The 14,070-nt window shown below is 38.9% G+C and overlaps 1 protein-coding gene across 2 annotated transcripts in view; it reads left to right on the plus strand.

Annotated features, from left to right (window-relative positions):
- Positions 1 to 14,070, plus strand: part of TBC1D5 (TBC1 domain family member 5) — a 636,101-nt gene that overhangs the window by 402,169 nt on the left and 219,862 nt on the right. For both annotated transcript variants that reach the window (XM_072651232.1, XM_072651233.1), the window contains one exon: positions 11,129 to 11,231. In XM_072651232.1, the coding sequence (XP_072507333.1) occupies positions 11,129 to 11,231 (103 nt within the window). The remainder of the gene's footprint in view (positions 1 to 11,128; positions 11,232 to 14,070) is intronic.

The raw sequence follows: 14,070 nt of genomic DNA on the forward strand, positions 1-14,070 counted from the left end.
CTTGATCATAACTCTGCTGGTATGTGTGATGAGCACAATTGTCTGACAATTTGGACATCCTCATTATTGCCCTTCTTTATGATTGGGATGTAAGCTGATCTTTTCCAATCCAGTGACCACTGTTGAGTTTTCCAAATTTGCTGGCACACTGACAGCAGCACTTTGAACAGCATCATCTTTTAGAATTTTAAATAGTTCAGGTGGAATTCCATCCCCTCCACCAGCGTTATTGTCAGCAGTAAGGCCTCCTTGACTTCATTTGCCAGAATGTCTGGCTCTAGGTCAGTAACCGCACCGTCAGGTTATTGGTGATAGTTAGGTTCTTTCTTGTATAGTTCTATATGTTTTTACCATTTCTGTTGTCTCTGCCACTTTTGTGTTTTATCATGCCCATTTTTATAGGAAACATTCCTTGGATATCTCTTAGTTTCTTCAAGAGAGCTGCCTTTCCTATTCTCTTCTTTTCTTTGGTTACTTTGCATTGCTCATTTAAGAAACCTTCTCTCTCCTTGCTTTTCTCTGGAATCTTCATTCAGTTGGGCAAATCTTTCCCTTTCTCCTTTCCTTCTTTCCTCAGCTATTTGTGAAGCTCACCAGATGCCATTTTACTTTCTTGTTCTTCTTTTTCTTTGGAATGTTTGTTGTGATTGGCTCTTGTACAATATTGTGACCCAAAACCAGGAAAAGAAGGAGGAAGTCCCCTGGGAGGGGGGGTTTCCTATTTTCTTGCTCTCAAGTCTCTCTCTCTCTCTCTCTGTCTCTCAATCTCTCTCTCTCTCTTTCTCTCTCCATCTCTCTCTCTCTCTCTCTCTGGAGAAAAGGCCACTGGACGCCACTACCTGGCTCCCCTCAGTGGGTGGGGTTCCCACCACCAAAGCTCCAAGGAGCCCGGATTGCCTCCATTGTCCATCTCTATAAGGGTAAAGGGAATAGATTGTCCTGTGACAATCATAGGGGGATCTCTCTCTTAGTCATTGCTGGCAGAATTCTTGCTGGAGTCCTCCTTAATAGGCTGATCCTTCATCTGGAAGATGGTCATATACCTGAGAACCAGTATGGCTTCAGAAAGGGCTGAGGACCAGTCAATATGGTGTTTGCTGCCCGACAACTCCAGGAGAAATGCCAGGAGCAGAACAGAGGTCTGTACACAATGTTTGTGGATCTGATCAAGGCCTTTGACACTGTTAGTTGTGAGGGTTTATGGAAATTATGTCAAAATTTGGTTGCTTGGAGAAGTTCATCAATATTGTACGTCACTTTCATGATGGCATGTTTGTCTGGGTTGGACAATGCTCTTATGCCTTCCCAGTCACCAGTGGAGTGAAACAGGGCTGTGTGCTTCCTCCCATGCTTTTTAGCATCATGTTTTCAGCCATGTAGACAGATGCTTTCAATGAGGATGAACACAGCATCAAGGTCAACTCAGTTTGAAAAGGTTACAAGCCAAGACCAAAGTGGAGGGAGTGTTGGTGTATGTTGATCAATTTTCTGTTGCCTATGCTAATTTTGGCCTAATAATTAACACCAAAAAAAACACAGGTGCTCCATCAGCCACCACCGCACTATCCATACGTGGAACCATCAGTTACCACAAACGAAGAAGTTTTGAATGCTGTGGATAAATTCACTTACCTTGGTAGTATACTTTCCAGGGGTGAACACATTGACAATGAGGTTGATGCATGCACTGCCAGAGTTAGCTCAGTGTTTGAGAGGCTCCAAAAAAAGGGAGAGAAGAGGTATTACCCTGACTACCAAACTGAAGGTCTACAGAGCCCTTGTGCCAACTTCATTGTAATATGCTTGTGAAATATGTCTACCAGCACCATGCCAGGAAACTGAATGGCTTCCATTTGAACTGTCTTAGGAAGATTCTGAGGATCACCTGGCAGGATAAGGTACCAGACACTGAAGTCCTTGCTCAAGCTGAACTGCCAAGTATTCAAACTATGCTTCAGAGAGTGCAACTCCAATGGGCTGACCACATTGTTCGAATACAAAATGATCGCTTGCCAAAAAGACTATTTTATGGAGAACTTGCATGGGGCAGTAACCAGAAGAAACGATACAAGGACACTCTCAAGGCCTCTCTCAAGAACTTTGGATTTGACTGTGCAACATGGGAGACACTGGCACAGGACTGCTCAGCATGGTGTGCCCACATAAGAAAAGGTGCTGTGCTTTTTGAGCAAAGCAGAATTGAGACACCACAAAGTAAACATAGGATGCACAAATTTGGGATATCCACCCCAAATATTCACACAGATTATCTGTGCCCAACCCACAGGAGAACATTCCAAGCTCGCATCGGTCTGATTAGCCACAGTCGGACACACTGAAATTTCACTTTACAAAAGTGATGTCATTTTGGTCCTCTTCGAAGACGAAGGACAACAACCAAACAGATCTGATCCCTCAAAATTATTCATTGCCTCCACTTTTTATTCATTAAGTGATATTATTTAGGTCATACCAAATGGCCTGCTAGTTTTCCCTTCTTGCTTCAATTCAAGTTTAAGTTTTGCAGTACAAAGCTTATGACCTGAACCACAGTCAGCTCCAGGTCCTGTTTTAACTGACTATATGGAGCTTTTTTACCTTTGTGTGCAGAGTATATCATCAGTCTGATTTAAATATTTACCATCTTGTGGTGTTCATGTATAAAGCCACCTTTTGGGTTGTTGAAAAAAAAACATTTATTATGACCAGCAAGTTATCTTGACAAAACTCTGTTAGTCTTTGTTCTTCATTTTGTACTCCAAGACCAGAGTTTTCTATTATTCCAGTTATCTTTAGCATTTCAATCTGCTTTGATGACTGTGGCATCTTTTTTTGGTGTTATTTCTAGAAGATATTAGATCTTCATAGAACTGATCAGCTTTGGCCTCTTTGGCATCAGTGGTTGGAGCATAGACTGGCATTACTGTGATATTGAATGTTTTCCTTGGATTCAAACAGATATCATTCTGCCAATTTTGAGATTATACCCCAATACTGCTTTTCTCACCCTTCTGTGGGCTATGAGGATTACTCCATTTTTTCTAAGGGATTCTTGCCCACGGTAGTATATGTAGTGATCACCTGAATTAAAATCACCCATTCCCATCCAGTTCACTGACACCTGACATTCTGTTGACCACATCCAGCCTACCTTCATTCGTAGACCTGACATTCAAGGTTCCCATGCAATATTGATCATTGCAGCATCAGACTTTTCTGTCGTCACTAGACACCTCCACAGCTGAGCTTCCTTTCAGCTTTGGCACAGCCCCATCTACTGGTCATTGTCCTCTGCTCTTTCTCAGTAGCATGTTAGACACCTTCCAATCTGAGTGGCTCATCTTCCTGCATCGTATCTTTATTTTAACACTGTCTATAGGTCGTTCTTCCCAAAGATACTGGAGTGGTTTGCCACTTTCTTCTCCAGTGGAGCAACATGGCTCAAAAATACAAAAGCCCCTCACCATAACAAGTCAGGGATCCAGGAGGGGTACATGATGGCTAAGTTCTAAAAATTAAAGATGGCTTATCTAGGTGCTTCCCCAAAATGGAGATTCCAAGAAGATGTCATCAGTTGGAGAAGGGAGCTCAGCCACAATGGCTAAGTCTAGAGAGTAACAGGTGACTCACCAGGGCCTTTCCCCAAAAGAAAGATTCAAGAAATAACCATCACTGGAAGAAGGGACCTGAAAGAGCCTTCCAGCCTCCCCTCTATGTAGTTCAATTTCCACACAGTCAACCAGCATTTCTGTGTTCCAGACATTGTGCTAAGTGCCAGGTATACAAAGGCAAAAATAACCCTGCCCTCTGGAAGCTCACTTTCTAATGGATAGACAACATGCAAATTAGTATGTATGTACAATATAGATACAGAATGAATAGGAAGCAATCAACAGAGGGAAGGCATTAGTATTAAAGGGATCAGGAAAGGCTTCTTGTAGAAGCTGAGACATGAAGAAAACCAGGGAAGGCAAAGAGGAGAGATAAGCAAGGAAAACATTGTTGGCATGGGAGGGAAGCCAGTGAAAATACATCCAGTCAGAACATGACAAATGGCAAAGCCAGTGTTATCAGATCATAGGTCACCTGGGAGGGGGAGGGGAACGAAGAATAAGAAGACTGGAAAGTTTTGTAGGGGCCAGGTTATGAAGGCAAACAGGATTTTATTTTTATATTTGATCCTGAAGATAACAGTTTTACCACTAGAGTTTATTGTGTAAGCAACGTGATTAGGTCTGTTCTAACAGTAATAACAAAATAATGTTGCTAGTATTTAAATGACACATATCATGTGCCAGCCATTGTGCTAAGCTTTGTACACTTGAATCTAATTTACTGTAATTATCCCTATTTTACATATGAGAAACTGAGGCAGATAGAGGTTAAGTGACTTTCCCATGGTCAGATAACTAATAATAGGTGTCTGAGGCCAGTTTTGAAGTGAGAGCTTCTGGCCCTTAAGCCTAGCACTCTATCCACTGTGCCAGCTAGCTGTCCTTCTAGCTACTTGGGTAGCTAACCTGAGGATAGACTGGAATAAGGAGAGACTTGAGTCAGGGAGGCCAGTCAGCAGGCTATTGCAGTAGTTCCTGTATGTAGTGATAAGGGACTGTATGTAGTCATAAGGTGGTAGCAGGGTCAGAGGAGAGAAGGGAGCAGTAACCAAGAAATGTTGTGAATGTAGAATTGACAGACCTTGACAGTACATTGACTGTGGAAAGAGAATGAGAGAGTAAAGAGTCTAGAATGATACCATGCTCATGAACCTAGGAGTCAGGAAGGATGATGGCATCCTCAACAATAATAAGGAAGTTAGGAAGGGGGAGAGGCTAGGAGGGAAAGATACTGAGTTCTGTTTTGGACATGTGGAGTTTAAGATCTCTATGGGCATCCATTGTGAGGTATTCGGTGGGCAGTTGAAGATGTAAGACAGTAAGATTAGTTATTAGGACTGGAAAAATAGATCTGAAAATCATCTACATGGGGGTGATGATTTTGATGACATCCCTAGGTTTACTGGTGTAGGGGGCAAAAAGAAGAGGGTTTAGGACAGACTCCTAGGGAGCACCTGTCATCATTACCAGGCATGACCTGGACGAGGATCCAGCAAAGGAGACTGAGAAGTGTTCAGGCAGGAGAGCAGAGTATCATGGAAATGCAGAGGAGAGAATATCAAGGAGACAAGAGTGACCAGCAGGGTCAAATACTGCCAAGAGGTCCAGGAAGGGATGAGAATTGGGAAAAGGCCTTTATATCTGGCAATTAAGAGACATTGGTGACTTTGGAAAGAACATTTCCAGTTGAAGAGTGAGATCAGAAGCTAGAATGCAGAAAGTTCAGAAGAGAGTGAGAGGAAAGGAAGTGGAGACATTGACATAGATGCTTTCTCCAAGAAATCAGCCATGAAAGGGGAGAGAGGTAAAGGGTGATACCTAGCAAAGATGGAGGGATCGAGTGAAGCTTTTAAAAGCAAGGCTTTAAAAAAAAAAAAATAAGGATGGGGAGACATGGCACGTGTTCAGGCAGCAGGGAAGCAGACAGTGGACAATGGCAGACTGAAGATTAGTGGGAGAGATTGCTGAAGGGAGGCCATCTGCTCCTGGTGACTTTGGCGTACAGTAGGGCCAGGTATTCATATAGAAGTGTTTGCCTTGGCAAGGAGGAGCTAAAGGAGGAAGACATCTGCATGAAGGTGAAATGAGGATGGAGGGAAGGAGAGGGAGTTCACAGGGAGGGCTCTCAATTTTTTCAGTGAAACATGAGGCCAGTTTGTTCAGCCAAGAGGGCTGGAGGAGGGGCTTCCATGCATGGGAAGGTGGAGAAGGGATGAAAAGTTTCAGAAAAGCTGCTGTAATAAGTGAGATAATACACTGAGTAGAGGGGCATAACAGGATTGGCTTGCTACAGGGAGGGCCCAATGGAGATGACGTCATGTAAGTTCATAGTGGCATGGTCTCGTGATTTTGTGCAGCTGCCAGAGCTTCCTCTAGCCTAGGATGGACTATGTCGCTTTCTTGCTCAAAGATTGTTGTTGTCTTTTGGCTTGCACGCTCTGCCCCTGATTTCCTAATTGACCTTTTACATGTTACCTCACTTCATAAACAATATTCCAGCCCAGTAAATCTATCAACTGTCACCGAACCTGACATTCCGTGTCCTTCCTTCAGACAGTTGCACTGACTGTCTCTCCACAGTTCCCTTCCCCCCTTGCCCCCAACAAAAGCATTAACTCTACCTCTTAGAGTCCTGATGTCATGGGAAACCCTTTATTTCTTATCAATTTTCAGATGCCCTCTGCCCTCCCACCCCCTGCCCAGAGTAGTACTTTCTCTCTCTTCTCCTATTTTCTGATTTTTACTTATCATTTATTCATGTTATTTCCAAGTAGACCGTAAGCTCTTGGAATTTTTTTAAGTGCTATTTAATTTTTGTCCTGTTGTCTCTGATACCTGGATTTCATAGTGCTTTGTGTATAGAAAGCATTTAGCTGAATGAACACAAACTACTTTTAGAATGCAGAAAATGTGTCTATTTTTTTTTAATTACCATTTTTTTTTCAAAGGAAGACAGATTGAATCATAAATCAGGTTTGGGGTTTGTTTGTTGCTTTTTAACAGTCTCTAATAACATGATAAATTTGGTCAAATATCAGACAACTCTTGCAACAATCAGACCTATTCAAAATGCTAAACAACAGAATTGCAAAAGAAAATCCGCTTTCTTCAATCAACTGAAAAAAAAACCAGACTCTTCTTCACTGTCTTTAGAAAGATTTTTCAAGTGGAGTCCCCAGCATTAGTTGCTCCTGCCATTCAGCTTTCCATCTGTACTTTTACTCTCTCATATCAGCTCTCTAATTGTAACCTCTGATCAGATGCAGAACTTCTCATAAACATTTCAAGATGGAACTATTTTCTTCACTTCTGTCTTAGTTTTTTTTGTTTCTTTGTGTGTGTGATTTTTGCCTCCCTCTGTTTTACAGCACAGTTTGTATAATATCCTATTGAATGAATAAATTGTAATTAAGTCATAGTTACTCTTTTATTCTTTAAGTATGTCTCTATCTATATCTTCTTTGTTATTAAACAGATAATACAATCCAGAAACAAACTGTCATTTGCTGTTATTTAAGCATGAAATTATGGTCTCAACATTGACTCCGTACCAGCATAACAGGCTATTGATTTCCTACTTGGGAAAACCATTGTGTAATTTTTTTTTTTTAAAGAAAGGTTTATTGTTCCAATTTGGGGAAGCTTAGGATAACAATCTAATTTGCTTTTCCTTGTGTGTGTGTGTAACCACACATGCATACGTGTATTCACACACATATACATATACATATCCTATGAAAGGAAAAGCCTTAAAGCATATAAGTGGAAGAAGAAATAAAATATTCACCATGAGAAATTGAGTGTTATTGTGTTTAGAATTACCATCTCATCTCCCTGATAACAGTTTAACCTCCCATACATTTGAAGATAGATTTCATGACTACAAAATGTTGAGTTTTTTTTTAATGTAGTGGGTTATCTATCTAATCTCTATTTTTCCAGATTCATTACCCAGGTTTTTTAATACACCCCTGCACTCGTTAACTTTTACTTAAATACATCTCTTTTGAATTATTTAGCACATTATCTGATTAGAGAGGCTTTGTGATATAGTTGGAAGAGCACTGAAGTGTGGGAGTTAAGTTTCTGTTTTAGATATTCTGTAAGTTGGACAAGCAGGAAGGGAAAGGAAAGGAATCAGCATTTATATAGTCCTTACTACATTCCAGGCACTAAGCGCCCTTGCAAATATTATCTCTTTGGCAAGTCACCTAAACTTTCTGTCCTTCAGTTTCCACATGTGTAAAATGTGGGACTATAATCTCTAAGGTGCTCAAAACGTTAGGATTCAGTGATTGCTTTTCCATCTTCTGAAGTAGGGCAGACTTCTTTTTAGTAGTTTGACATATATGTCTACCTTGTACGATTCTGTGGATTTCCCCATTAGAATTTATGGGCAAATATTCCTCTTTAAAGATTAAAGGGTTTTTTTTCTTCTAAAAAGGGAAGACTGTGAGATTTTACAAATTGGCACTTCAACCCTGTAGAGTAGGATTGTGGATGGTGTGCTATTGCATTTAGATGAGGTACGCTATGTCTGCCTAATACACATTTTCAGTTGATTGGGTATTTGCTAAAAGTGGGTAATTTAAATTATCTACCTGCAATTTAATTCTGGTAGATCTCTAGTTTTTAATCTTGGAAGTGGTTAGTATGCATTTAAATGAAACCATGAATTGGTATGTAATATAATTTACATTTTTAGTGGATAGATATTAAACTCTTACTATATAGTTCATAGATATTTGTTGAAAGAAGTAAGTAAGGTACTTTTTAGGACTTTCTCCAGTTCTCAATTCTGATCTTGAATACTATGCAGAGCTTTTGTTAGGCCATTGTTTGCATGAGAGATTTCCAAAGAGGGGCCTTGGAAACTTGAAGCTCCGTTGGTCGGAACTGAAACTCACATGATGTTAGTTACCAACATCTCCTTCCTCTTTAAATATGTTCATCTCTCCATTACACCTTCTCTTGACTTATCTCCCCCAGTTACTATCAGGCTTCTACCATTATCACTCGACTTTCTCAAGTGATATTCTGCCACCCTTGCTATCTCTTCGTCATACGCTCTCTTTAACATTTTCTACTCAGTTGCCAATCTTTGCACGCCTTTAAAATATTCTCTCTAAGGTATGTGACTTTTCTCTGAGCAAAGTTAGCCTCAGACACCATCATTGTTTCCTTCTTGATGTATTGGCCATATAACCTTAGTTTTTATGATCCTGTTTCCTGTATCCTTTGGATGCCATTTCGTTTTGCCTTTTCCAGTTTCCTTTACCTTTTCTCTTTCTTAGTGCCAGTTAAACCAGCATTTCATGTGAGATTGTTCTACTACTCTGCATCTATTTTTGCAGTCTTCAGAAGTTGATGGACTCTAATACTGATATCTGAATAGGAGGTATCTATTAGATAATCAATCATCTCGATATTTTGGCAAAAATTGTAGTTGAAAGGAACCCCAAAAGTCATCTAGTCCAGCCCTTTCTGAAAGCAGCATCTGCGACAAGTGGTTAGCAAACACTACTCGAATACTTCCAATGTGTTTATGTGGAGCAATTGTAGCTGGATGTTAATGGGTGAAAAGAATATATTTCTCATATTCTTCAGAGACCAGATGGTTTTGGTCCATAGAGAACAACTGATTAAATGGAAGCAAGGCATCCCATGGAGAGATACAGTAGAGAATAAAAGGAAAGTGGTGTTAGCTCATTTACAAGTTGGGACTCCAACAAGATTTATACCTCAGGTAGAATGGCAGTTCCCACCAAAACTGGAAGCAGTAATTAATTACAACTGGAAAGAGAATATCTCTTTCCAAATTAAGAGAGAGAAACCTGTGGCCAAAAAGTATTTAGGCAGAAGAAACTCCTATAAGCTCTGTCTACCAAATGGGACCAAATTAGATTCTGATAGGTTAATAATACATGAAGTGTTAAGAGTCCTTATTACAAGCTTGGTCTGAGAGTTTATAGCTATTTTACCAGCTTCTCGTGATCAAGAAAAGATGATGGGTTGGTCATATCTCTTTGGCATTATCCTCCGGTCCTCCTTTTTCTCCCTTATCTAATTTGTTGCCAGGTGCTATCATGTCTACCTGTGTGAAAACCCCTTTTACCGGCAGCAAGGTGCCATCATGCATAGAGTGTCAGACCTTGCCTCAGGAAGACTCTTCTTCTTCAGTTCAAATCTGATCTCAGATACATACTAGCTCTATGACCTTACTGCTCTTGGCCTCAGTTTCCTCATCTGTAAAGTGATCTAGAGAAGAAAATGACAAACCACTCCAATATCATTGCTAAGAAAACCCCAACAGAGGAACCCCGATAGAGGTCACAAAGTCAGACATGACTGAAATGACTAAGCAACAGCACACATCCCCTTCTCCCCGTAATTCTGCCCTGTTTCATTTCATACACAGGTGCCTGAATTATCTTCCTCAGTCATATTTTCTTTGTCTTCCACTCAGGAATCTGTAGATAATTCTGTTGCCCATATTACAAATAATCTTCTCTTCCTAGGATTTGGAACTCTTTCCCAATTTTCCCTGCCTTTTATTCTTTCTCTCCCCCTGTTAGGCAACAGCATCATGTTACTAATTTCATTTCTACATGGACCCTCTGATAAAGAATAATAATCTCTAAATACATGAATATTTATTAGTGTCTATGTTTTCTAACATGACATTCCCACTTATTGGAATGTCCTTTCCTCATGTTCCCATGCAACCTTAAAATTCTAATTTAAAATTCACCTGTAGGAAATCTTTCATGAGTCACCCTCCATCTGACTGTTTTCTCACAGCATTGCTATTCCTAGCCTCAATTTTTTTTATACCTAATCGGTAGTATATTAATTTATGTATATGGTTATATTGGTATGAAATTATCTTCAGTTGTATCATATATATTTATATTATATATGCTTCATCTTTCTCAGTAGAATTTACAGTCTCCAAGAGCAAGGTGCTCTGTCTTTTCCTTCGTTTTTGGTCCATCCAGAGACCCCAGAACACACTCAGTTAGTAAAGAGTACTACGTTTTGTTAAGAGAGCTGAAGTCATCACCATATATAATCATTAAAGTTCTTTAAGATTTGTGTCAAGTTGGATAAGTTGTCCCTAAGAATTGTTCATTTAGATATGTATAGGGCTTCCATCTGCTCAGCCTTAGTTGGAGATATTGTACACATCAAATCAGATCATACATGCAAAGTAGAAGTGGCCCACTTAGTATTACTGGGAGGGGTGGGAGGAGATATATGTTTTTGCTTTTGCGTGTCCAAAATAATTTGATTTTCTTAGGTTAAAGGATATTAACTATAAGGTCCAAGTATTTTTTTCCCCTTTTTTCTCTCCTGTTTCATTAAAACATTGATCCTGCCAGAGGGAAAAATTGGGATGCAGATAAACCCTTGAATAGAAAACTCAAAAAACCCGGGTGCCTCTCAGAAGTGAGAGTGTGCAGAAGTCTCTTTAAGCTGGGCTGCCTGCCTCAGGACTCTTTTCTTTTTTTCAGGTTTCCTGAAATGCAGTATTTCCAACAAGAAAATGTGAGAAAAATTCTTACAGATGTTCTTTTCTGTTATGCGAGAGAAAACGAGCAGTTGCTTTATAAACAGGTAATGAAAATATCGTACAGGTGGCATCCATTGACTCAAAATTTTCTATACAGCTTGACAAATGATAGTGCGATAATGTAGGCTTTATTGTATCCAGAGTTGTATCCTAATGCTCAGGCAATCAGAGAGATGCTTGTCAGCTGCATGGGAAGAAAAGTAAGCTCATTGACGCGCATATGCTTCCTCCTCATTAGAAGACATTCCACCAAATTGTCTTCTATAAGGCTGCTCAAGCTCTTCTTTCAACTTTTGGGAGTTTGTTTATAAACAGCCTTTTTGAAGCCAATCTAGTAATAAAACTTTCCATGGTTGCATGTATAAATATTGTATCTAAGTACAGCATTTGTAAATATGTGAAATAATATAAAAAGTTATGAAGTGCCCCATTAGTCTCTAAAACTTAGCAAAAATCTGAGTTGCAAAAAGTTACTTGTAACAATTAGAAATGCCTATTTAGTTTCATCATGATCCTGTTACCTGACCCATCACACAGTCATTAACGCTTAGAAAATTAATGCATTGACTTTTCCAAAAGAGGAAATTTCCATTATTTACTCACAGTATTTTAAGATATATTTAAGTTTATTGTTATTTTCTTTTTTTAAGTGTAGACAGCATACTATGTTGACTATATTCTGAAAGCATTGACTGCCTGGAAAGGCATAAGCATGAATTTGTTAAAAAAAAAAAAAATTGGACACTCAGATTTTACAGTGAAAAGATAAATTCTATATCCTGAGTCAAATATCAAAAAACTTTTTTTTATCAAATTTTGCCTATATTCCAAAAAACATCTATTACAGAAACAAAAGAACTGAATAGGAGTGGAATTCATTTGAAAATTTTGTATATAATCAAACCGAAGAATAATTATTCAACATACATTTTTTCCTGTTTTATGTTTGTGTAGAAGAATGAAAATTGTGTTAGGGCATTTCTGTACTAGTGGAATGTTGTTGTGTAAACCAGAAACACAACGTTGCCCATCCCACCATGTTCAATAAATGTGACCCAGAGCACGTGTATTGAAGAGTAGATGGGGAAATGGAGGATCCCATTCTAGATAATGACAAAGTCTATCATTATTGAACAAGAAAGTAATATTATCTGACTCCTGGGTATGACTTAAAAGGCTTAATAACCTCCTGTGCATGTTTAAAATCCTGTAGATTCTTTACTGAAAAATAATACCTTGCTGCAGAAGGACTGAATATTTAGCCAGATCAAATTTAAGAAAAAACCTTGAGTTTCATCACAAGCTGTTAAAGCTATTATTTTGTACTAGGTGACACCCCGTTTAACATAGACCATATTGTTAATAGTTATGGGATTTTATTGAATTAATGAGACTGTTATCATGTAGTAGAATGTCTTGCTGAGTTAATTGAAACTGCAGAGATTATATAAATGGTATTAATGAACTTTGACTGCCTGATGCCTCAGCTTTAATAAAGACTGCATGGTGGGCTAAATGAACACAGGCAGATAAAAGAACAGGTTCAATCTTGTGAGCCTACAGGCTGTTGACGATAGAAACTTCTTTACCTTTATTTTCCACTGGTACAAATTTGATTCTGCGGTACTTACTGAAGAGTAGTTCAGCTAGGATAAAGCAATGAGACTGAAGAAATGCTGACAGTTTAGAGGAGAATAAAATACATATTTTAGGGCTATGGAACAAAGCAGTACACCATTAAGTATGCTTTGTCACTTTTACAAACTATGAAACTTAGTCATTTTGAGCATCTCCTTCTAACATGCCTTCAGGGGATTCTGCTGGAATTTCGTTTTGTAACTACTCATCACCTTTTGCTAGCTTTTACCCTGTCCATTTTGTAGACATTCAAATCTTCTAGAGTGTGGGGCAGCTCTGAAAGACACCTTGAGAGCTTAGATGAGAAACAAAACTCGGGATGAGTTCTGGCTAGGGTCACTTCTGGTAGACAAGCATAAAGGATTGTTGCCTTCCATCACCGAGGAGTCATCTAGAGTTTGATTTAGTGTTACTATAGTTGGATTTTTTCAGTGGAATTCTTCTCAGACTTTTAAAACCCAACTCAAAGGCTAACTCCTTGATGCAAGTCTCCCTCCATTCTTGAGTCACTCTTCCCCAAAGACCCTTTCTGGCTCTTTGCGCCCCTCTTATCCACTCACAATGTTTTATTTTAGGCTTTGGTCATTATAAACCTATTTAATATTAAGGCCTTTTCTAAGTTATTGTCTCCTAATCTTCTGAATATAAGCACAAGTTGTGCCTATTTTGTGAGTTTTAAATTACTATCTAGGCAAGGACGTTAGCTTATCTGCTCTGCTCTTATCTTATAGTACTAGCACAGTATGCACTTTATAAATGTTTGGCTTTTAATTGACTTCATTGATTAAGTAATCACAGAAATCATCCATTTTTATCCCTAAAATAACTTAGAGATCAGTTTTTCCAAATCCCTAATTTTACAGATAAGGAAACAGACCTACAGGGGTCAAGTGACTTGCCCAAAGTCACAGGGCTATTAAGTGCAATTTACTTTAACCCACATCCTATTACCCCAAATCTAGAGCTCTTTCCATGGTTCTGTTGATTAAAGTGCTGAGCTTGCCATCATTCCATTCAGCACGTTAATCTGTAACAATTACAATAATAGACTTTCTCTACTATATTAACTGACTTTAATACAGCAATTTAAGGTATGCACATTGATTTTACATATATTAGCCATTTGGTTCACAACAACCTTGTGAAGTGGGTATATTGCTTTGATTATAGTGATCTAACTAAAACTTACCAATCCCTTGTTTTAAAATATGTGAAAAATTTCAAACTACTAAAATGGCCAAACAG

The sequence above is a fragment of the Notamacropus eugenii genome, chromosome 3, assembly GCF_028372415.1.
Source record: "Notamacropus eugenii isolate mMacEug1 chromosome 3, mMacEug1.pri_v2, whole genome shotgun sequence".
In the NCBI taxonomy this organism is placed as follows: Eukaryota; Metazoa; Chordata; class Mammalia; order Diprotodontia; family Macropodidae; genus Notamacropus; species Notamacropus eugenii.